The sequence below is a fragment of the Pseudochaenichthys georgianus genome, chromosome 14 (genome assembly GCF_902827115.2).
Source record: "Pseudochaenichthys georgianus chromosome 14, fPseGeo1.2, whole genome shotgun sequence".
In the NCBI taxonomy this organism is placed as follows: Eukaryota; Metazoa; Chordata; class Actinopteri; order Perciformes; family Channichthyidae; genus Pseudochaenichthys; species Pseudochaenichthys georgianus.
This window is the reverse complement of record NC_047516.1, coordinates 25,318,512-25,341,939: the sequence shown is the minus strand read 5'-3', so window position 1 is coordinate 25,341,939 and position 23,428 is coordinate 25,318,512. Positions and strand designations below refer to the sequence as shown.

General features: G+C 41.6%; 2 protein-coding genes across 5 annotated transcripts in view; one reads left to right on the top strand and one right to left on the bottom strand.

Annotated features, from left to right (window-relative positions):
* The window catches only part of LOC117457993 (connector enhancer of kinase suppressor of ras 2-like), a 43,313-nt gene extending 32,311 nt beyond the window's left edge, over positions 1-11,002 (bottom strand). For all 4 annotated transcript variants that reach the window (XM_034098224.1, XM_034098226.1, XM_034098225.1 and 1 more), the window contains exons 1-2: positions 10,530-11,002; positions 6,077-6,240 (exon numbers count right to left, since the gene is read on the bottom strand). In XM_034098224.1, coding sequence (XP_033954115.1) covers positions 6,077-6,240; positions 10,530-10,593 — 228 coding nt within the window. In that variant the 5' untranslated portion in view covers positions 10,594-11,002. The remainder of the gene's footprint in view (positions 1-6,076; positions 6,241-10,529) is intronic.
* A 5,909-nt stretch (positions 11,003-16,911) lies between these two features.
* Positions 16,912-23,420, top strand: nlrc3l1 (NLR family, CARD domain containing 3-like 1). Its single transcript, XM_034099497.2, has 7 exons — positions 16,912-16,985; positions 17,948-18,209; positions 18,995-19,096; positions 19,287-19,364; positions 19,465-19,573; positions 19,671-19,911; positions 20,407-23,420. The coding sequence occupies exons 2-7, from the start codon at positions 18,022-18,024 to the stop codon at positions 21,981-21,983; spliced, it is 2,295 nt and encodes a 764-aa protein (XP_033955388.1). The 5' UTR covers positions 16,912-16,985; positions 17,948-18,021; the 3' UTR covers positions 21,984-23,420.
* The last annotated feature ends 8 nt before the right edge of the window (positions 23,421-23,428 follow it).

Genomic DNA, 23,428 nt, shown 5'->3' with positions numbered 1-23,428 from the left:
AAGCAGCCTCCCTGTTTGTCCTCGCGCTGTCCTCACATCCCCGGACCCCCAGACTCGGAGGAGCAGGATGTCAGTATTGTTTATGAAGCAGGGTATAGAAAGTACATTATGGAAATGAAAATACTATTTCTTTACTTTTACAAACAGTGAGCAGCTGCAGCATGTGTATTGCAGGACGTGTGTAAGCGTGCAAGCGTCTTTGCGTTGTAGAAAAGCGCTAGGCCTATAGGCTATAAATATAATGTATTATTATTATTATTATTATTATTATTATTAGGTTATGTCCTATGTGTTGGACATGTGTGGTTGGACTCTGTCTCACAGGCAGTGTAACATCAGAGGAGACTGGGACAATTGTACATTCTCAAACTGCACCACTTAGAACTAACTAAACAATGCAGAGATTATTTTTATATAATTGTATTCAATAACCGTAAGAAATTAAACAGTATGTGATTTGTAAATAGGAATACAGATTTGACTTAATGTTTTCATAAATATATTTTTCTCCCAGTTTGTCATGGGACTTATTTTTACTCTCTCAATCAAACTCTTAATCTCACTTCTCACTTACGTTAGCGGTGTCGTAAAAACCGTGGGAAAATGTAAAATACGATGACGAAGAAGAAGATTCCAGTGGCCCCAATTTTTGTCCATTCTGGACAAGTGAAAAATGTATTCGGACAAGTACATTTCTAAACTCACTTGTCCATGGACAAGTACTCTCTAAAAACTTTTTCTCACACCTTAGGTGTGTGAGGAGTTCCTGGAATATCAGCTGATAGATATCCCCATGGTTCCTTTTTTTAAAGGTGACCGGTTTGAGCCAGTTTGGGAGGCTCACTAAAATAGCTCAACTTGTTCTAGTGCTCCCTCACTCTAATGCCGACGCGGAGAGGGTTGCCACCAACACCTACAACAAAAAAAAAACACACACACACACACACACACACACACACACACACACACACACACACACACACACACACACACATCCCTTCACTAAGAATGAAATAAATATGTTTTTATATGAATTTATGTGTCATTTATCAGATAAGACCACCGTCCCCACCCAAAGCCCCGCCGCTGCCAAAATCTCACTCTGAACTAGAGATGGGCGAGTCATGATTCATCCGAATTTTTTTCTTTCGCACGGCGTAGCCGTGATTTGTCGCCAAAGTTCGCGTTCGTACGATTTTTGGCGGTCCCTCGCCATGGAACCCGATGATGTCATAACTCAAACTGACATTCTCAGAACGCCACCAAACTTCACATGATGGTTCACACCACAGCCCTGAACAGCTCTAGGTCAAATCTGATGTCACTTAATTTGGCGTTACCATGGCAACGGATCCTTCGCCATAAACAACGGTGTCGCTGTAAATCCAATGGACACGGTCCCATCGTCCCCCAATCTTCACTTTTATATCACTGGTCCATGCCTCAACAGTTCCAAGTGAAATCTGAAATCTCAACGTATGCCGTTTCCATGGAAACGGCATCCCTCGCCAAAACATCCGATGTTGTTGTAAGTCAATGGAAAATCGTCCAAACAGCACCAGACTTCAGACTATCATTAATGGTCCGGCCCTCAACAGCTCTACGTGAAATCTGAAATCTCAACGTATGCCGTTTCCATGGAAACGCATCCCTCGCCGTCAAACATGTCGTCGTAATTCAATGGAAAATCATCCAAACACCACCAGACTTCAGACTATCATCAATGGTCCGGCCCTCAATAGCTCCAAGTGAAATCTGAAATCTCAACGTATGCCGTTTCCATGGCAACGCGTCCCTCGCCATGAAACATCATGTTGTCGTAAGTCAATGCTAAATCCTCCAAACAGCACCAGACTTCATATGATGGCTAATGGTCCGGCCCTCAACAGCTCTATGTCAATTATGGGATGTCATCATTTGGCGTTGCCATGGCAACGCATCCCTCGCCATCAAACATCATGTTGTCGTAATTCAATGGAAAATCATCCAAACACCACCAGACTTCAGACTATCATCAATGGTCCGGCCCTCAACAGCTCTACATGAAATCTGAAATCTCAACGTATGCCGTTTCCATGCCAACGCATCCCCCACCAAAAAATATACGATGTTGTTGTAAGTCAATGGAAAATCGTCCAAACAGCACGAGACTTCAGACTATCATCACTGGTCCGGCCCTCAACAGCTCTACGTGAAATCGGAAATCTCAATGTATGCCGTTGCCATGGTAACGCACGCATCCCTCGCCGTCAAACATCATGTTGTCGTAATTCAATGGAAAATCATCCAAACACCACCAGACTTCAGACTATCATCAATGGTCCGGCCCTCAACAGCTCTACGTGAAATCGGAAATCTCAATGTATGCCGTTGCCATGGTAACGCCGTCAAACATCTTGTTGTCGTAATTCAATGGAAAATCATCCAAACACCACCAGACTTCAGACTATCATCAATGGTCCGGCCCTCAACAGCTCTACGTGAAATCGGAAATCTCAATGTATGCCGTTGCCATGGTAACGCACGCATCCCTCGCCGTCAAACATCATGTTGTCGTAATTCAATGGAAAATCATCCAAACACCACCAGAATTCAGACTATCATCAATGGTCCGGCCCTCAACAGCTCTACGTGACATCGGAAATCTCAATGTATGCCGTTTCCATGGAAACGCATCCCCCGCCAAAAAATCCGATGTTGTTGTAAGTCAATGGAAAATCGTCCAAACAGCACCAGACTTCATATGTTGACTAATGGTCCGGCCCTCAGCAGCTCTATGTCAATTAGGGGATGTCATCATATGCCGTTTCCATGGGAACACGTCCCTCGCCATGAAACACGGTGTTGCCCTAATTCAATGGAAAATAGTCCAAACACCACCAGACTTCATACGATGGCTCCTAGTCCGGCCCTCAACAGCTCTACGTGAAATCTGAAATCTCAACGTATGCCGTTGCCATGGTATCCCTCGCCATGAAACATAATTCAATGGAAAATGGTCCAAACTGCGCCAGACTTCAGACTATCATTAATGGTCCGGCCCTCATCAGCTCTACGCCAATTATGGCTAAATATATTGGCCGAGTCCTCCAGACACCTAGACACACACGTCGACGTGCGGACAACAGCCTGCGGAACGTCGAAGACCCGCTCAACGCTGCTTGCAGCTTTAATTATTATTATTATTATTAAATGAAAACACAATTGTGCAAAATTAGCTTAAGTACAGGAACATATTAAAATAACTATATACATATAATGCAAAACACTTATTTTTTAAAATGCACACACACACACACACACATGTTTTATTAAAGCAAAAGACACTGTGTAGCGGAGGTTAATGTAACGTTAGTTTAATATACTGGTTAAATGCAACAACTTTTCGGTTTCACCGGTAGGATTTCTACGGTCTTGGTCATGCTGACTCATATGACTCAAATGACTCAAATGACTCGTATGATCCGGATCTCTTCAATGATTGACTCAGAAGACTCCGAGTCCATAAAATGATCCGGATTTGCCATCTCTACTCTGAACTCTGTTCAAAACTTGAGAGCCCTGGGGTATGTAATTTATTTCAGAAAACACTTTTTGTTATATTCCATGGAATGCTCTTAACGTCCCGATAGCAATGTATATATTAAATGCTTTGACAATAAATACATACACAAATTAATCTCTGGAAGCCGTAGCACTGTAAAAAGCACGACCAATCATCTGAGCCGGCCCCTAAAATAACTGGATGGCCTACCTGCCTGTCAGCCTTCCATCTGGGCACAAACTTATATCATGCCCTCATTGGTCATGTGTGCGTTCGTGTGTGTTGGAGGAGGGACTTCAGGGAAGTCTGAAGGAAGAGGCATATTTTTTCCGGTTGTGTACTTTCAAATTCTAGCGCACTCGAGCTGGTTTCTCCATTCTTACCTTTAACTCTTTTTAGGGTGCAGATATATGTTTTATTTATATCAAAGTGGGCCAATTTAATAATATTTTTTTCCCCTTCAAATGTGCAGAGGACTCCCCAAGTGCTGTGTTTAATTTATTTTAAAGTAGGCCTGTGTATTATTTTTAATTCTCCTTATAAAAGTTATTTGTTTCTTATTAGAGGTTAACAGTTTTATATCATGTAATAAATAGCCTAATAAATGCAAAAAAAACTGTAGTTTTTGTCTGATATAACAATACAAAAATATGAAATATGTTTTGCGGCTCCAGACAAAACATTTTTTGGAAAAAAGAAGCGAAATGGCTCTTTTGGTCAAAAAGGTTGCAGACCCCTGTTCTAATGCATCCTTTATCATCTTATCAACTTTTCCTATCTTATTTTCTCAACACCACCACAGTTGTGAATATTGGTAGGGTAGCAAATATATATATTAAAGTTTGTTATTAATAATAATTAATAATAATAATTCCTTACATTTATTATAACGCTTTTTCAATTACTCAAAGCGCTTTTACATATACACACATTACACATATATCATACATGCAATGGTCAGAAACTGTGGACAATACCCACAGGAGCAAGTTCAGGTGAAGTGTCTTGCCCAAGGACACACCGGCTTTACAGACGCAGCAGCGGCGGGTTTCACCCCTTGATCAGATGATCATTGCACAGCACACTGCGCCACACCGTCCATCTTCCCGCCTCGAGGTCATCGAGGCGCTTTTACAAGTATACATTGGTATTATACATGTACTGTGGACAATACCCACAGGAGCAAATCCGGGTGAAGTGTCTTGCCCAAGGACACAACGGCCTGACGCAGTGGCGGCAGGAGCGGGTTTCGAACTGGAGTTCCCCAGCACTCCCCCTTGATCTGATGATCGGATGCAACATCCATGTTTACTTTCAAAATAGGAGTCTGACAAGAGGGACATTTCAGCATCTTGAGAAATTAATCAATAGGGTCAGCAGGTAAAGGACACACTTTAATACATTTAAAAATAATAATAATCTCAAATACCAAACAAAAGAGCTTTTCATTTGGATTTACATTCCGTAAGTGTTAAATTGCTTAGTTCTAGCTCTTCGAATTTGAGGATTTGCTGCTTTTATATAATTTTACTGTAAACCCACAATTTGAAGTCACATTAGGTTCTGTGAAATAGTTATATATTATCCTCATGTCATGTTATGTGAGGATTAAATGACAATGTAATCTGCAGATTAGTCGATTATGAAATAAATGTTCGTATGCAGCCCAATACTGGCGTTTGAATTTTGAACTTTTGTGTTCTAGCAGAAGCATTAATCAGCCAAAAATAATCCCAAACTTTTCAAATCGGAGAAAAGGTAAAGGCTTCTCCCTGATAGAAAACAAATAAGTCTTTGACCTAATTATCTGTTCTTGACTGAATTGAGTTTATTTCTTTCAGAAACTACAGTGCCTTGATAGAGGAAGAGACTCCTGAAAAGGATGTTTCTTCAAAATGAGTTTAACTTGTGTCATTGTGGATTGAATTAATCCAAAATGTTGTGCAACCTGAATTGTCTTCTGTACAGTGTTGTAAATTGAAGATGCTGCAATAAAAAAATGTATGATAACAAAAAAAACTTGTGTCATTGTGATGCTGCTGACCTGAATCACAAGGTAAAACAAGTCTGAGGTCGCTGCAGTGAGACCCGGGGTGAGTATTACAATCTGTGCTGATATTAGACTTTTACTACTGACTAGCACCTTAGCCATATCATCAACAGCAGTCTACTATCGTGCTGACACACACAAAACGTTGTGATTCTAAGAGTAACAGCAGAAATCACTTAAGGGGGCCCTTTTGTGCTTGATTTATTCTTAAGCATTTCCTCAATCAAAATTAGAACTATTCCTGAAATTATTTTGCAAAATGAGCAACAGACTTTATAAAAAAACTCTATCAATTAACACTATCAGTTGAAATCTCACATAGACTAATCTTGACACCACATGTTGGGATTAATCCAATTAATTTGTATTCAAAAGCTGAGGAGGAATCAAAATGTGCTACAGAAACTTTTTCAAACAGCAGTGGTCTGGGAGAGGTGACAGTACAGAGTAGTGGGAGGACAGTGTGGGATTTTTGGACTCACCAGAGCACAAAGTAAGTCCACAGCCTCCAGTATGAGCTCCTGGTGGCCGATTCTGGACACTCCCAAATCCTCCAGCTCCTGGTGGGTGATACGCAGCAGCTGGTCCCCCCCTACTTTCTCTTTCTCGAAGGTCTTGATGTACTGCTGTAGGCAGTCGTCCAGGCCTGAGGGATTCACACAGGAAAAACGTTCAGTCCAGCTCCACAACATGAACATTTTTGTTTGTTGGCAGTATCAGACTTTCTGAGCACTTGTGACTAGATATCACTTTTCCTGTTAGGATAATGTGTCGATATCTGTAAAGTGTGAGCACAGGTTGTATTTTAAGTGTGAAACAGTCTGTGTCAAGAAAGAAAACTGACAGATTCCTCCTCCTCAACAGTCTTGAGGTGCAGTTTCCCCTTTAAACTAGAGAAAGCTTTCAACTAAGACGAGGCTGCTTGTGCTCAGCTAGTGTTACATTTTTCACTGCTGCAGCAGGTGTGAAGTCTTTTGGTGACGCAGTTGATGAAGAGGAGCAGACTTTAACAGAGTCTGATTCTGCATCAGCCATCTACAGCACTGATTTATACCTATTCAACAGAGGTTTAAAACTGTGCTAACACATGTAGCAATAGGGGGGTAGTCATAGTCATACATTCAGGAACACTTAGAAAGTGAATCCAATACAACAACATGACTAAAAACCTCAAGAAATACCATCATGTTGACCTAACTTGCATGTTATCTGCAGACAGGTCATTTCAGTAGCATTGTATTGGACTGCATTTTCTGTAAGTGTTAATAATATTTAACAACATATTTAGCTCTAAATCTGTGCTAACAGTGATAAATGATTTTGAAACCATAAACATTGGATGCTATTTCAAAAAATGTAATAGTAGAGGTCCATTGAGTCTAAAATGTTTTCTGCAGTTGCATTCCCTTTCATATCATCAAACACACAATTAAGCTGAAATAGAATAGAAATACATAATGTTCCCATAGTTAATTAATGTGCTCATTGTGTGATTAAGCATTCGGTCTATAAAATGTCAGAAAGTAGTGAAAAATGCCCATCATAATTGAGGAGAGCCCCAAGGTATGTCTTCAAATTATTTATTTCATCTTATTTTCATCTTTCCAAAACTAAAACATTCGTGTCTTTTAAAGAAGACAAAGGAAAAGAGCAAATACTGAAGAAAATAGTCCTTTTCTGTCTATTGAGGAACTGATTAATTGATCAACCATGTGAGCTCCAACCCATTGTATGTAAATAAACCACATTTCACCATACATGTCACCAGAAAGTGCTCTGAATGTTAACTCGTTGCTCATCTCGTCTTCTCATCATCTCGACCTTTTACATACATGCGTTTCAGAGCTTTCCCTAAACCTGATCAAGCATTCAGATCGGGTTTAGCTAGCAGCTAAACGGTGGAGAGGAAACATAGGGAGTTTCATGGTTTAGCCTCAAATGCAAAGGCTTAACTAATCAGCCTCTTTACCAAGTTAATTGAGACTCATTATGTCAATGAAGTATTCCCCATGTTGCTATAGAAACCTTGAAGTAGGGTTTTGGCAGGGGTACTCCCTGACCGCTGGACCAAATAAAGAAATGTGTGAAGAGAGGACACAATGCTTTCCAAAGAGTGATGATAGCAGAGAGCAGAGATCTAGCCGACATGCTGAGTTCATCAGTAATAACTCTAAAACTCCCATGGGATTTGAGATGTTTATATGATATTGAATAGCACCATGTCGCACTATTTTTTATAAATAAAAAGTATTACTTTAAATGATATGGGGGAGTTAAGAGATTAACACTGATGCTGTTAATGGATGCACAAGTTTCAATCTGAAATACATTCATACTCGTCCTCCTGTAGCACCATTTTAAAGGAAAGCTTGGAGTACACTTTGCTGATTGCACTAAGGGATTTTCCTGTCCATGTCATAATGCGGGTTAGATTATGAGGCACGCTGAGGAGAAATTAAAAGTGCAGCTCTGACATAGCCTGATCTCATTTCTAGATAATCCACTGCATATAAGGTAAAAGAGACACTAAACACTGTTAGCATCTCAAAAATGGATTCCTGTTAATCCGACTTGTCATTAATCGCTTTCTTCGACTGTCACTGAGTGAAACAAAACTGAAAGAAAAGATAAAACTGATATACACAAAACATGAATTATGATAATGCGCACTGACAGGAAGAGCAGAGATTATATTAAACCTGCATTAAGTATGCGCCTCCAAACACACACACACTATCAATGACAGTAAAACACACAATGAACACATCATGTGTTTGCACAGATACCACGCAGTAGTTTCACAACACATTTTCAGTGAAAGCGGGATTTTTTTCTCTCTTTTGTGACGAGAATCTCTTCTTTAGAGAGGCTTTGTCACAGCTGAGGTCTTGCTCACACAAAACACTAGCGGGGGGGAGGAGAGTGGGATTGTGGGAAGGTCACAGGGTGCCCCTATTTGGCCTCCAGTGACATCATGGAGCGCTATGCTAATAATTGAACCTGTGAATGCTCACGACAAAACGCTGCCAGTCCTGAGGAGCTGAGAATGGATGGGAGACAAGACTGAACCCCCCCTCTCCCTCTTCTCTCCCTCTGTGGCACTCTCTGTCCCTCACTTTGAATTACCATTACTGGGCTCTGGGCACAGAATCCTCTCTGCTCCACTTGCTGGATGTGGGACACTGAAGAGCCCTCTCTTATATGCCATCTCCGCTTCTCGCTCCCTACATTTCTTACTACCAGCTTATTTACAGGTCCTCTTAGGTTGTTTGCTTTTCTCTACCTACAAAATCACCCTTCATTGTTTTGTCTGTATAAATCCTCGATAAAGCCATATACTTTACTGAGCCAGCAAACTTACAAAACACCTTGTTTGAAAAGGAAGCATCAGAATCAGGTACTTGTAACACACAGCTCATACTAAGAGAGGTCTGGTTCTGCAATCCTAATATGTCTGAGCCAGCAGAAAAAGGCCCACAGGCTTAGAATTATGACTAAGAGAGTGCCTGTGTGTGTGTGTGTGTGTGTGTGTGTGTGTGTGTGTGTGTGTGTGTGTGTGTGTGTGTGTGTGTGTGTGTGTGTGTGTGTGTGTGTGTGTGTGTGTGTGTGTGTGTGTGTGTGTGTGTGTGTGTGTGTGTGTGTGTGTGTGTGTGTGTGTGTGTGTGTGTGTGTGTGTGTGTGTGTGTGTGTGTGTGTGTGTGTGTGTGTGTGTGTGTGTGTGTGTGTGTGTGTGTGTGTGTGTGTGTGTGTGTGTGTGTGTGTGTGTGTGTGTGTGTGTGTGTGTGTGTGGAGAGGCAGAACACATGTATGTGTATGATGTGTATGTTTCTTCCGACGGGCTGTGGCCTGACACGTGAGCATGTGGCTCTGCTTAACAACACACATCACTGAAAAAGATCACAATAATGACAAATACAGAGACTTGCATTTTGCACATTTGATAATAACAGACCTCCAGAGGCAAACATTTTGTAATACAAACAGACAAACAGCAGAAAATCTAATGAGTTGTATGTGCCCTGACAGTGTGCTTGTGTGGGATATTTATACATATTCAGACGATTATCCTCTGAGGAGCCTCTCATCTAATATACCTAACAAACGTATAAAGGAATTAATGCATATTAACAATTATATAGGTCTAGGCCTCCATTCAGTTCATACAAAAGCATCACTTTCCATCAGGAGAGCAGTTGGCCTCAAGAATGCTTCTGTTATTGGATCATATATTTGTGTTCAAACCTCTTTGTCTTTTGGGTGTTTCCCAAATATAAAATGTTTTCCAACTTACACAAGATGCTCTTATGCTAAATAAATGCCTATAATAATACTAAACCTGAGCTCAGCGCTGGTATACTCTTATACCAGGGGTTAGAGTTCATCAGTGGATTTTAAGACTATTTAAGTATACTTGTCAGCTGTGACTTCTTAACGTCTTAGAACATCTGTGGATAAACATTTGGCACAGATGGCTGTAGGCTTTGACAATATACAGCTATAATAGCTCTTATTCTAGACAGCAGAAATTACCCTTAACCGATTACTTGGAACATGGATTCAGAATGATCCAGTGAGAAGGGTTGTGTTTTTAACTACTGAATCTCTGCTATGTTTCCCAGCCTCCAGCGAGCCAGCCCCGCGATAACAAACCACCGAGGAACACAATAGAGGCACAATTGATCTGAAAGGACAAGTCGTCTACAGATTGAAACAGTCTGGAAAAAATCGATCAATGATTCAAGGATGTAATTAAAAGCCTCTATCAGTCGCATGCCGATGAGGCAGCAACCCGAGGCTCAGCAGGTGTTTTGTTCCCTTTTGGCATCTCGAGTGAATCTGGGATGAAATGCGTTTCCACTCGCAGCAGAAGACTGTATTCATGCGATATTGCAGTTTGTGAGATCAGTTCGGCTAACATCGTGCCTGAAGCCTTACCTTTCATCCAGTCAACCACTTGACTGGAGCTCCACTTGCTCACAGGCTCCATAACCAGTGCCATAGAGAAGTTTGTCTTCGCGCTTGACAAAAGAAAAACACCCCAAACACGCCCACCCCCCTCCGAAAATGTTTTTTCTTTAAGAATAACAATTAGAAATTAAAAAGGATAAATCAGATGGCCCTCGAAATTATTCTGTGGTGGGTTTGAGTGTTTACAAACAAAACGAGGTAGGTCCAAAAGGTCCAAAATATCGCTTTGATGAGCCCGAGTGCAGCCCGGCGGACTTCTGCACATTCCTGCGCTGTTTGCTCGCTTGAAAGAGCTCTTTTTACTTGTCATTCATGTCAGGTTCAGTGGCGGTAATGCTGGTGGGTCGCTGCTACTCGACCCCCCTTCCCAAATACATCCCAGTACCATCCAGTGCGGAGGAGAACAACGCACAGACTGTCACTTCATACTGGTGTCTGGAAAGGTTGGGTTCGCTCTGAGCATCCTCCCTCACACACAGACATGGAGTCACAGCCCTCACCGTGCGAAGTGTGTTGTATGAGGGGCGATTAGTGCCACAGAAAGAGGCAGGGGGAATTAATGACATCCAGTTTATGAATGTTGATAATAAAAATAGTCCAGTACATGAACAGCTTGGTTGAGCTGCAGAACTATTGCATTGCAGTTCACGCATGAGCATGCACCATTTATAAGAATGTTAAAAGACAAGTGTGTATACTTTTGGGGGATTTAGTAGCAGAAAAGCATTGAATACAATATTTATATGCATGTTTTTTTTTTAAAGGATATGGTCTCCAGACACTAATAATTAATGTATTTTGTAATAAATCCTATATGTAGAAAGTGGGCACGATTCCGCACCGTGTTTCTACAGTAACCCACAACAAACAAGAGGCCTTTCGTGTTCCTTTGTTTCCTGAAGTCCACTATATGTTCACCATCACGCTTAGAAAGGGATATTATTGCAACCGCATTCCATTATTGAATCCTTCATACATGTCACTGTCCATAATAGATCTGTCTTTTAAGGAACAGTGCTGGTGGGACAATACCAGACGACAACAAAGAGACCATGAGTTGCCAATGCCAGAAAAAGGATATGACCCATCATTGGCTTCATAGCCATAGAAAATGTGAATGGGTCCAGGTCTGAAAGAGGGAATGTTTTTAATAGTTTTTCTGGATGTTTATATGGGGCACAACAAGCGATTGCACTCGTTCAACTTTGTTTCTGCAAGCATGATAAGCACTTATTGCAGAAACAATACATTCTTTCTCCATAATATATACAGCAATATAGAACATGCAACCTGAGCCACCAATTAATCCATTCAACACAATGACCAGTAGGGATGGGTACCGAGCCCCGGTATTAAACGGGCCCCAGGGCTGAATTATTAAAGACCGTGGTACCGTTAAGCTCCGACGTCAGCTGTCTTTTTATCTGTACTGGAGACATGTAAAATATATGTCATGTGTATTATTGCTACACAAACATTATATTGCAGTTTTAGTGTCGCCAACTCCGTTTCTAATATGCAAAAAGACTGCAAAATGATTATTTTTAGTATTTTCGATCTCTCTCCCGCCTGCTTGCGAGGGGGCGGGGCAGTTTACACACACGCGGCTGCTACATGGAGCAACACACACACACGGAGGAGATGGCGGAGAGAACGCGATACGAGGTGTGGTTAAACTTTGCCTGTTCGATGTGGACAATGCTCGTTACCAAAAGTGCAAAAAGAGAGCATGTAAGGGCAGTAACACGAGCAATCTGTCCAAACATCTTGCAAAAGTGCACCACATTCAGACGGAGAAATGCACCGTTTTCGACTGTCTTTCTAGCTCTGTAGCCCCCCCATCCACGAGTAACTTTTCCACGTCAGGTATGCTAGCAGCAACACACAGAGTTAACTCAATTATACAAACCTTGGTTAATGATAGGTATTTTAGAGGTATTTTGTTAAAGTTTCAGTTTACAGTTCTGTCATCAGATTATTTAATACGATTTGTTCAAACGTTGTTGTTTCTTTTGATGTGAAATATTATGTATTTAATTAAAATAAAAAGCAATGTTAGTTTTGTTCACAATTTATTCAGTTAGTTTACCTTTTTTTTCTCCAAAAGAACCGATAAGAGTACCGTTAAAAGACCGGACCGATAAGCGGTATCGATAAAAGTAGTAGTACCGTTAAAACCTTAACGATACCCATCCCTAATGACCAGGCTGACAATGATTCCGCTTCCTTCTCCATCAGTCCTTCGGGCACTAACCACCTCTCATACCCTCCACTGTTTCCTCCTGCCGTCTTTGTCGCTGCTCACGCCTCCATCACACAAAGCGCAGTGAAGCGGTCACTAACGAGACAAGGAAGCGGACATGCGCCTCGCTTTTTTCATGTCTTGGTAAACAGCCTCAGGGTCTAAGCGTATCACTGCATGGACACTCCATCAAATGTTAAACTGAATCTCTTACCATCTATTTAAACAAATAAATACACTGATGATGCATACTCTAAATGTCCATGATATCTGTTATAATTTAGTAATCACCATATTTAAAGTACCTAGCTTATTATGTCCATCATCTTGGTAAAATACAAATCTACAGCATGAATACATTTTTAAAAGTATTCATTTCAAATCAATAGGCTGCATCAAATGTAAAACTCTCAGACAAAGCATGCTGTGTCTAAAAAAAACATGTTTGACTTTTTGCAAGTGTTGCCAACGGTACAAGCAGGTGAATGAGCCAATAAAGCTGAAACCCATCAGAGCAATGACATTCAACATAATCGATAAAGATACATGGACAGGAAGCTTTTCTGTGTGAAGCTTGATAATGTGGCAGGACAAGCGAATATACGGCTCTGAAAAGCACCAGCTGTCATGATGTTTTTTCTTTTTCCTTTTTACCTTTATGACTCATATTTATGCAGTAGATAACAGCCATTACATTACATTACATTACATTGCATTTAGCTGACGCTTTTATCCAAAGCGACTTACAATAAGTACATTCGACCAGGAAGACACAACCTTGAAGAAAACAGAATCATATAAGTACATCAAGTTTCATAGAGCCAAGCATTTCAAGTGCTACTCAACTGGCTTTAGATAAGCCAGTCTTTTATTAGTATATAAGTGCTTTGTTAGCAGTTCTTTGTTAGTAATTCTATCGCTCGAGGTGGAGTCGAAAGAGATGAGTTTTCAGTCTGCGCCGGAAGGTGTGTAAGCTTTCTGCTGTCCTGATGTCAATGGGGAGCTCATTCCACCATTTTGGAGCCAGGATAGCAAACCCACGTGTTTTTGCTGATGAGAACTTGGGTCCCCCTCGCAGCGAGGGTGCAGCGAGTCGTTTGGCTGATGCAGAGCGGAGTGCACGTGCTGGAGTGTACAGTTTAACCATGTCCTGGATGTAGGAAGGGCCAGATCCATTCGCAGCATGGTACGCAAGTACCAGTGTCTTGAAGTGAATTCTAGCAGTTACCGGAAGCCAGTGAAGGGAGCGGAGGAGCGGAGTGGTGTGGAAAAATGTAGGAAGGTTGAAGACCAGACGAGCCGCTGCATTCTGGATGAGCTGCAGAGGTCGGATGGCACATGCAGGTAGACCAGCCAGGAGGGAGTTGCAGTAGTCTAGGCGTGAGGTGACGAAAGCCTGGACCAGAACCTGCGTCGCTTTCTGGGTCAGTTGGGGACGTATCTTCCTGATGTTGTAGAGCGTGTATCTGCAGCAGCGGGTTGTAGCAGCGATGTTTGCAGTGAAGGACAGGTTGTTATCTAGGATCACACCCAGATTCCTTGCAGTCTGGGTCGGGGAAATAACAGAGGTGCCGATGTTGATTGTCAGGTCAAGAGTGGGAAAATCTTTTCCCGGAAGGAAAAGCAGTTCAGTTTTGTCAAGGTTGAGCTTGAGGTGATGAGCGGACATCCACTGAGAGATGTCGGCTAAACAAGCAGAGATGCGTGCGACGACCTGGGTCTCTGAGCGGGGAAAGGACAGAATTAATTGGGTGTCGTCAGCGTAGCAGTTGTATGAAAAACCATGCGGGCTAATGACAGATCCGAGTGAGTTTGTGTACAGGGAGAAGAGGAGGGGACCAAGAACAGAGCCCTGAGGGACCCCTGTAGTTAATTGACAAGGGTCGGACTCGGACCCTCTCCAAGTTACCCTGTAGGTACGGTCTTTGAGGTATGAGGTGAGGAGGGAAAGTGCAGAGCCTGAAATTCCAAGTTCTTGGAGAGTGCGAAGGAGGATCTGATGGTTCACCGTGTCGAATGCAGCAGACAGGTCCAAAAGGATGATGACAGAGGAGAGGGATGTTGCTTTGGCAGTGTGCAGTTCCTCAGTGACAGCAAGGAGGGCAGTTTCTGTGGAGTGACCTGTCTTGAAACCCGACTGGTGCGGATCCAGAAGGTTGTTCTGATGGAGATAACAGGAGAGTTGTTTAAAGACAGCGCGTTCAAGTGTTTTAGACAGGAACGGGAGGAGAGAGACAGGCCTGTAGTTTATAACATCAGACGGGTTGAGAGTGGGTTTCTTTAGGAGAGGGTTTACTCTTGCCTCCTTGAGACTGTTTGGAAAGTGACCAGAAGTTAGAGAAGTGTTGATGAAATGGGTGAGAAACGGTAGAATATCAGGAGCGATAGTCTGAAGGAGGTTTGAAGGGATAGGGTCCAGAGGACAGGTGGTAGGGCGGGCAGAGGTAATGAGGGTAAGAACCTCACTTGGCGAGAGAGGGGAAAAGGAGGTTAATGTGCTGGTGGAAGGAGGGTCTGGTGACCCATCGGTGAGTAAAGGTGAGTCAGAAAAAGAAGAGCGAATATCATCAACCTTTTTTTCAAAGTGGTTAACAAAGTCGCTTGACAGAAGTGACGAGGGGGGAGGGGCTTTGGGAGGGTCCAAGAGGGTGGAAAAGATGGGAAATAGTTTTTTGGGATTGGAATAGGAAGATTGGATCTTATCTTGAAAGAAAGTGCTTTTTGCCTGAGAGATCGAAGCAGAGAAAGAGGAGAGGAGAGCCTGATAGTTTAGGAGGTCGTCGCGGTGTTTGGATTTCCACCGTTTCCGCTCTGCTGCCCTAAGAACGGTTCTATTAACACGCAGTGCGTCATTTAGCCAGGGAGCAGGAGGGGACTGACGAGCCTGCCGAGATGTGAGAGGACAGAGAGAGTCCAGAGAGGGTGAGAGAGTAGAGAGGAGAGTCTCTGCAGCAGAGTTTGGAGGCAGGAGTTGGAACGAGTCAGAGGAAGGGAGGGCCGAGAGCACAGATGAGGCAAAGGTAGAGGGGGAGAGGGAACGGAGGTTACGGCGGACAGGTGCAGGATGAGAAGAGATTAGTTTGTTATGTTTGGAAAGGGGTAGAGAGAATGAAATGAAGAAGTGATCGGAGGTGTGGAGCGGGTTTACAGAGAGGTTAGAAGTAGTGCAGTTCCTTGAGAATATGAGATCAAGGACATTGCCAGCTTTATGAGTTGGTGGGGACGGAGACAGTGAGAAAGCAAAGGCGGTTAACAGAGATGTTGGGAGTCCCAGCAGCTTCTACTGAAGCCTTCCGAGTACATCGCCAGAACGCCGACACCTCCTCATCTCCACCGCTCCCATGTTTTATTTTGTGTTGCCATAAGTTAGTCTCTCTGCGTTTCTGCGCTGGGCTAATGCTAATGCTAATAATGCTAATGCGAGGATAATAAAATGGCGGCTTCACAAAACTTTTTGGGAGTTTTACGGGGCGTGGTTTGCAATTCGCCCAGCCAATCAGGAATATAGCTCTTTTCTCAAAAAAGAGCCGCTCGAAAGTCCCTGCTAGAGAGCAGGGACTTTCGAGGGGGTAAAAAGGTTCGCATGAACTATTTTAGTACCGGCTCTTTTTGGTGTGAACGCGATCATGAACTAAGTTCGCATGAACCTTTGTGGGAAAAGTACCGCAGTGTGAACGCGGCTATTGTGTGAGCTGTGGCTCAAAGTGGAAAGCGGTTGACTCACAACCGTATAGGGTCCCTGGTTTAATGACTGGTCAATACATATATTTTTGGTTCATAAAAGCTACAGCTAAATGTGATAATGTAGTTAATAAATGTATTCTTTGATATGGTTTAGCCTTTCTCAGGCTACAACATGGTTACGTTTACGAATATTATTAAGGAATACAAATCCCTCTTTGCAATGTTTACCAGCATCCTTAGGCTTTTCAATCACAATCATTAAACTGGAATAAATACAATATTGTTAACATGAAAATATGATTTTATGTTCGTTGTTTAGAGTTATTTTAAGGCTTTACTCATTGGGAACTCGGTATGAGATACAGCACACAGATGCATGTTGTTCACACTTCCGGCCTCTAGATGGCAGAGACTGCTTTGTAATGTGTTGCTACTCACGCCATAGTTCGGGCGAGAAGAAGAAACTTTGACTTCCTGAAGATTTGACTGTACCAAAGGTGAGTTAACGTTCATTAGTTGCAATACTTAGTAAGTAACAATAATGTTTTTATATAATTACACATGCTTTGATATTTACGTGTTTTCCATAGTAAAAGTAATGTTATAATTGTACGTAAAACTCACTTCCTTTATTCGTACGTATTTTCATTCCCGAATCAAAGTACTTAACGTTACTTAACTTCAAGTTTAACTAACTAGCTGACGTTGGATCAAAAGGGATTTTGGAATTAGATTACATCATGTGATAAAGACTTAAGGAGAAAGAAGCAGAAGGACAGATACTATGCCACTGATATATCAACATGAGAAGTCAAGACCGAAGAGTGCAGTTAAAATACCATTAGCTAGCATTTATGCTAGCTAAAGCTGCTACAGTTGTTTCTGTTAACAGCTTGGATGTATACATTGTTGATAGTTCGTCCGACTGAATATGAATGCAGCTACAGTTTTTGACATATGGTGACGTGATCTCTCGAGCGACCCAGAGGCTCACAGTCACACACGTGTAACTTTTTAATTTAGCTTCCCATTACTGCACCTCTAGGTTAATATGGGGAGGAAACCGTGTAGTCTTGAGGCAGGTTAAACAACCCTGTTTAACGCCGTTAATTAATATGACCTACTATGAAGCTAGGTTATTACATTGTTGTTGCTTTTGAAATGATTTAATTTGTATTCTGTTATCTACCATTGATTAGAATCTAAATGATTATACTACATCTTTCATTGCCATCAATGCCATGTGAATTTGAATACAATAACAATACATGGACATTTCTGTAACCTTGCATTTAATGGTTCTATTTTTCAAGGTAATGCATTATCTTAGCATACTGCACACACATGCGAAACAGAGTCCAACTGTATAAACCTGAAAATCCGGTCTGGTGGAAACCTCTATACCCTGATAGACAATTTTAGAATTGATATCTTATTTCCCATGTTTGTTCTTCTGCAGGTACAGACACATTACTGCCTAGAGACCAACCCTGGGAAACATGTTAGTCGTTGGCTGACCCTTTCTATGACAAGATGGACCATAGTTATATGGCGGCGATGGAGGAGATGGACTCACTGTCAGACAGCTCTTCCATAGGGGAGGCCGTGTCTGGTAGAGGGCGACGGCGGCGTGAGTCTGATGAGGATGACGGCATCTTCTACATCCCTGAGAGAAGACGTTCACTCCACCTGGATCAGACTCCAATGGACACCAGCCACTGGTACTGAGATTTTTCACTTATGAGCCCTACATATCCTTCCTCTCAATGTAGGGTCGTCATACTGTGAAGTTATGTTAGAAGGACTATTTCAAATCTAAAACATATAAACAACATCTAGCCTTATCTTATTGCTTTTTTTCTGCGAACAAGTCAAACCAATATTTAATCATTTTGTGTAGCAGCAAGGATAATGGGAAGATCTGCGGTTCCCCTAATGAACTGAATGAAGAATTTGACTTCTCTTTCTCCATCTTCTCTAATCCAGTTGGGTGTAATATACCTAACCCTTAATTCAATGTGTTAACTGTATCTCATTAAATATACATATATATATATATATATATATATTAATGTATATATATATATATATACAATATTTTAGAAAAGCCTAGAGTGTTAAAAAACAAACAAAAAAACATTTATAGCTATATTAAGCCATCTGAGTTTCTTATTACAGGTTTGAGTGGGTGATCTATACCTGTCTGTGTATTTTGCTCTAAGTTAATAAAGGAAATATAATATTTGTCTCAGTGTTAGCAACGCCACTCAACTCTCAAAAGATACATATTCATAGGCTTAGCACAATCTATACAAAGCCAATAATAATAAATAAGACCTTTTCCCCAACTCAAATTCTCCAGACGTTAATGTTCTCGGTGCTGCTTGAGGAAAAGGTTTCACATGAGCTGCTTATCTGACATGTATTATGGAAGAGTGTGATTGCTTGTTATGTGGCTACTCGGTAATTAACACACTGTCATTCTGCCATGCTTCTTTTTTTTCAGGCAATATGTAGAGCAGGCATTTTCTCCAGCTCTGAGCTACGGATCAATGACAAGTGAAGAGAATTTAAGCAACATGGACGGCGAAGAAGGATCCCCCACAAGGTACAAACAAGACAAAGTACTCAGTCTATTAAGTCGTGCATTGATCACGATGAACCTGGAGAGCAGCTGTGCACCTCAAGATACACCCCACCTTGTTCCCTTTCTCCTTTTTTTAAAGGCTGGAATACTCTCATGACATTTGGTAGTTACATTGAATAAAGTTTACACCTTCTTGTTGTCTTGCTTTTAGGCTCCAGCTGAGAAGAGCAGATTCTTACTCCAGCTGCTACTCATTAGACAGTGACGATTGTGAAAAGATCATTCCCAAGTAAGAATCATTCCCAAGTAAGAACAACCACCTTTGCAAGGCACGGTGTGATTACTAAACAAACACTATAATACTCTGTCTCTACTGTGGCTTTAACCAGGGTGAAAAACAAAGATGAAACTGCCACAGAGGTTTCTGACACACCTGTGTTAAAGCACAACCCAAATGAGTTCAAGCATCCTGCTCTGACCGTGGAATTCACTTTCAAGGTTAGTTTGCTTTTCTATTTGAACTTTAAAGAATTTAAATAAAAAAACATTGAGTTGAAAACCACATCATTGAATTCAACCCTTCATTTGGAATCAGGCTATTTGTGAAATCCTTCGGGAGCTGTCCGAAGACCACCTCTTGTTTTTCAAAGTAATGCTTTGGAAGCGTTACCCACAGTCATTCAACACTCCTCCCCAAAGCCTGGACTTGGTGGACCTTGTGGATCGGTTGCTGGAGTGTTACAACCTGGAGGTATCGCTGCAGATCACCAAGACGCTTCTTGAGAGTATTAAGGAAAGAAGGCTGGTGAAATTACTCCAGTCTTTGTGCCTCAGAAGTAAGTAGGCCTTTGTGTCTTAATCTCTCTTTACAGTCAATTTAACAACAGAATCAACAGCAAAATATGGAGACAAGGCAAAAGAAGTAATAGTCAAAGTCAAATGAAATTAAAAGGGACATGTCATTCTCATTTTTAGGTTAATACTCTTTCTGAAAACACCCTTATCTTTAAGCCCCCCTTCAGAAAAAGAACGCTCTGATTCGCTTGTGCTAAAAATATGGTTTTCCAAAGGTAGTTCTTTAGCCGTTGTGGGTACAAACCTGCATTTGACATAAGGATAGTTACCAAATCTGAATCGCTGGTTGAATCTTATATTTTCTGATAAACATACAGAACACTGACAGGGTTGTCTTTTTTCATAGTATGTGGGTTTTAAGGTACCCCATCTTCATGTGCTTATGATATGTCCCCTTTAAAGTCTTCCCAGTCCATTTTTCAGTTTGAAAGAAATGTGAGATTTGCATATTTTCATTCACATTTATCATTTTTCAGACGAAGTACGTTACGAGTTGTGCAAGACTCTGAAGAAGACATACGGAGAAATTGATGATGATTCAGCCACGCAGGGAGAGAGAAGGCCCCTTGACGATTTCTTCACTAAACTGGACATAACCTCAATAGCCAATAATGGCCCAAATGTTGAACATGAGGTCAGGACCATAGACAGGCTGGACACCAACAGCAGTAAACCAGTGGAACAGATTTCTACTAAGGATCTCATAAGCGCTGAAAGGCTGGAGAAGAGCAACGTAAAGCTGGCGCTGATCACAGGAGTTGCAGGGTCAGGGAAGTCTATGGCGATCAAGAAGTTAATCCTCGATTGGATTGAAGGGCGGTCCCACAAACATGTGACCTTTATGTTTCCTTTGCCGTTCAGAGAACTCAACAAGTTCAAGGGTTCTGAGGTCTCGCTGTTGCAAATAATACAAACACTCTACCCGGAAACCAAAAAACTGAGGGATTATGATTATACCTGCGATGAGTGTAGAGTTATGCTTATCTTTGACGGTCTTGAGGAGTACAACGAGCCGTTTAACTTTCAAAACACTTCGCTTCTCACTGACCACACAGTGATCTCCACCCTGAACACGATCGTGGTCAACATGCTCAGAGCGAGGCTGCTGTACCGTGGCATATACCTGGTCTTTTCCCGGCCCAGAATAAGGAGCTGCATTCCTTACGATACGTCTTACGATGAGATTGAACTGCGTGGTTTCAGCGACCCTGAAAAGGACGAGTACTTCAAAAAAAGATTTCCGAACCCAGATCAAGCAGCTCGAGTTATTGAGTATACCCACTCCTCCAAAACCCTCCGCATCATGTGCCACCTACCTTTGTTTTGCTCCCTGGTGGCTGATGAGTACCAGTGCATATTTAAGGAACAGGGACTACAGGCCCAGCTGCCCAGAAGCATCACCTACATGTACACAAAGCTGCTGTTGGCACTCATAGGTCAGCGCCGCACATTAGGAGCTTCACCTTGGGGCCCAGATAACGGGGGAGACTTCCTCATGGTACTTGGAAAGTTGGCCTACAACATGCTGGAAAAAGGCACGTTCAAGCTCAACAGATACGAATGGGAAGCTCATGAACTGGACAATGAGGAAGCAGTGAATAACAGCGGCCTGTGCATGGTGTTTGTGACAAAGCCTCATCTCTTTAGTCATGAGAAAGTCCTCAGCTTTATCCACCCCACCATGCAGGAGTACCTGGCAGCCCTTTATGTGTTTCTCTCCTTCAGAAACCAGGGGAAGAACTTGTTTGAGCCGCCGCTGAAAGAAAAGTTCAAGGGGTATTTCAAGGGGCAGAAGCCAATGGAGCTGTACAAGAGCGCTGTGGACAAAAGCCTGCAGTACGACGACGGCAAACTGGACATTTTCCTGCGATTCCTGCTCGGAACAACTCTTAAAGCCAACCTGGACCTTCTCCAACCATTCTGCACACCTTCTCCAAAGTGGCAGTCAGTCGCTGAGGACGCTGCTGCCTTGATCAAGAAGAGGATCAAAGATAATCAGCACCCGAACAGGATAGGCAACTTGAAGTGCTGCCTGGAGGAGCTGGATGTCTGAGCCTCAGAGGCAGCATCAAGATGGAAGACAGTTCAAAGACATGTGCGGCAGTAGTTGGTGAACTTCTCTTTCAGGAGCTGTCAGTACCGGTCGCAGAAGGACTGGTTTCTTTCGAAAAATGCCTTGATTTCATCCTGTGACAGACAATTCTCTATATCTGAAGCCACTTCTGAATTTCATTAATGAAAGTGAAAGATGATAAGGGGCCTTCTGTTTTACATTTATTCTTGCTTTCTAGTTGTTCATTGACAACTTCTTGCTTGTGTTCCTGCCTTGGTCTTGATGTGTCTTTTTTAACTGTATTATTAACACTATATCATGGAATCCGTGACTATTCACCGAAGCAATAATTGACCTGAATTTTAAAAAGGAGTTATTTTGCAGTGCAGCTTGGTTGATTAATTTATGTTGCTTATTGGCTGCTTACATTTGTGTTTTGTCTGAAATGCAGTAATCACATTGAAGAGCTGAAGAAAAGCATCTGTGCTATAAATTCATTCCTCTTATCACTACCACACATGAAGGGTTGTTCTAACAGTGATACCCATTGCTAAGAAAGTTATCTGTTTGAAATAATTGCTAAAATGAACAATACATTTCTAAGGAAACCAGCATAAATCACAGTCATCTTGAGTTTGTGAGTGAATTTATTTATTTTCAACTTTATGGAAAGTATTTTGATATGGTTTCAAAGTATGCACATTTAAACTGGCTTATTTCAAACAAACAAAACAAATACTGAAATGTTACACAAACATGGATAAGAAATATAGAAGTGTTTAAATATTTAATATAATCTGCAGTCAGTTTGTATCTTTGTGAGGTAACGTTGTGTAAATGACACTTATTTACGGTGAAGTCAGTTCCACATAAAATGTTTCAATATGAGGATGATCCTCAAAAAACTGCGAGAAGAATGGAAGTATATTCTAGTTTCACTCTGACATTTTAAGGGTCATTCCAGAATTGGAGGACAATTTAGACACCAACATTTTTGAAAAATGAACCTTTTATTTTATAATTTTTTTTAATGTATTTAGAAAAAACAGATAATAAACCATCAAAAAAAGTGATTTGCCCAGCTAAGGCATCAAATGTATATTTTCCAATGAAGAATTACCCTTGTTACTCTAATTAAATTAACAGGGTTGAAAATCAATGCTAATTGGAGCTTTAACCTCAGGAATTATTACCACTACATGTTTTTAAAGCTCGGTTGGATGCTACACAATCAGATGCTGTTGGTACTGTCCTGTACATGTGGTTAAATATGTAAATTGTAATCCCTGTACATTTTGCTGTATGATGTCCTTTTGTTGTTCTGTTGTTTATGTTTTTATGTCTTCTTGTGGAACCTACTGCTGCAGGTCTCCCTTGAAAAAGAGATCATTGATCTCAATGGGATTTTACCTGGCTAAATAAAGGTTTTGAATTGAATTGAATGT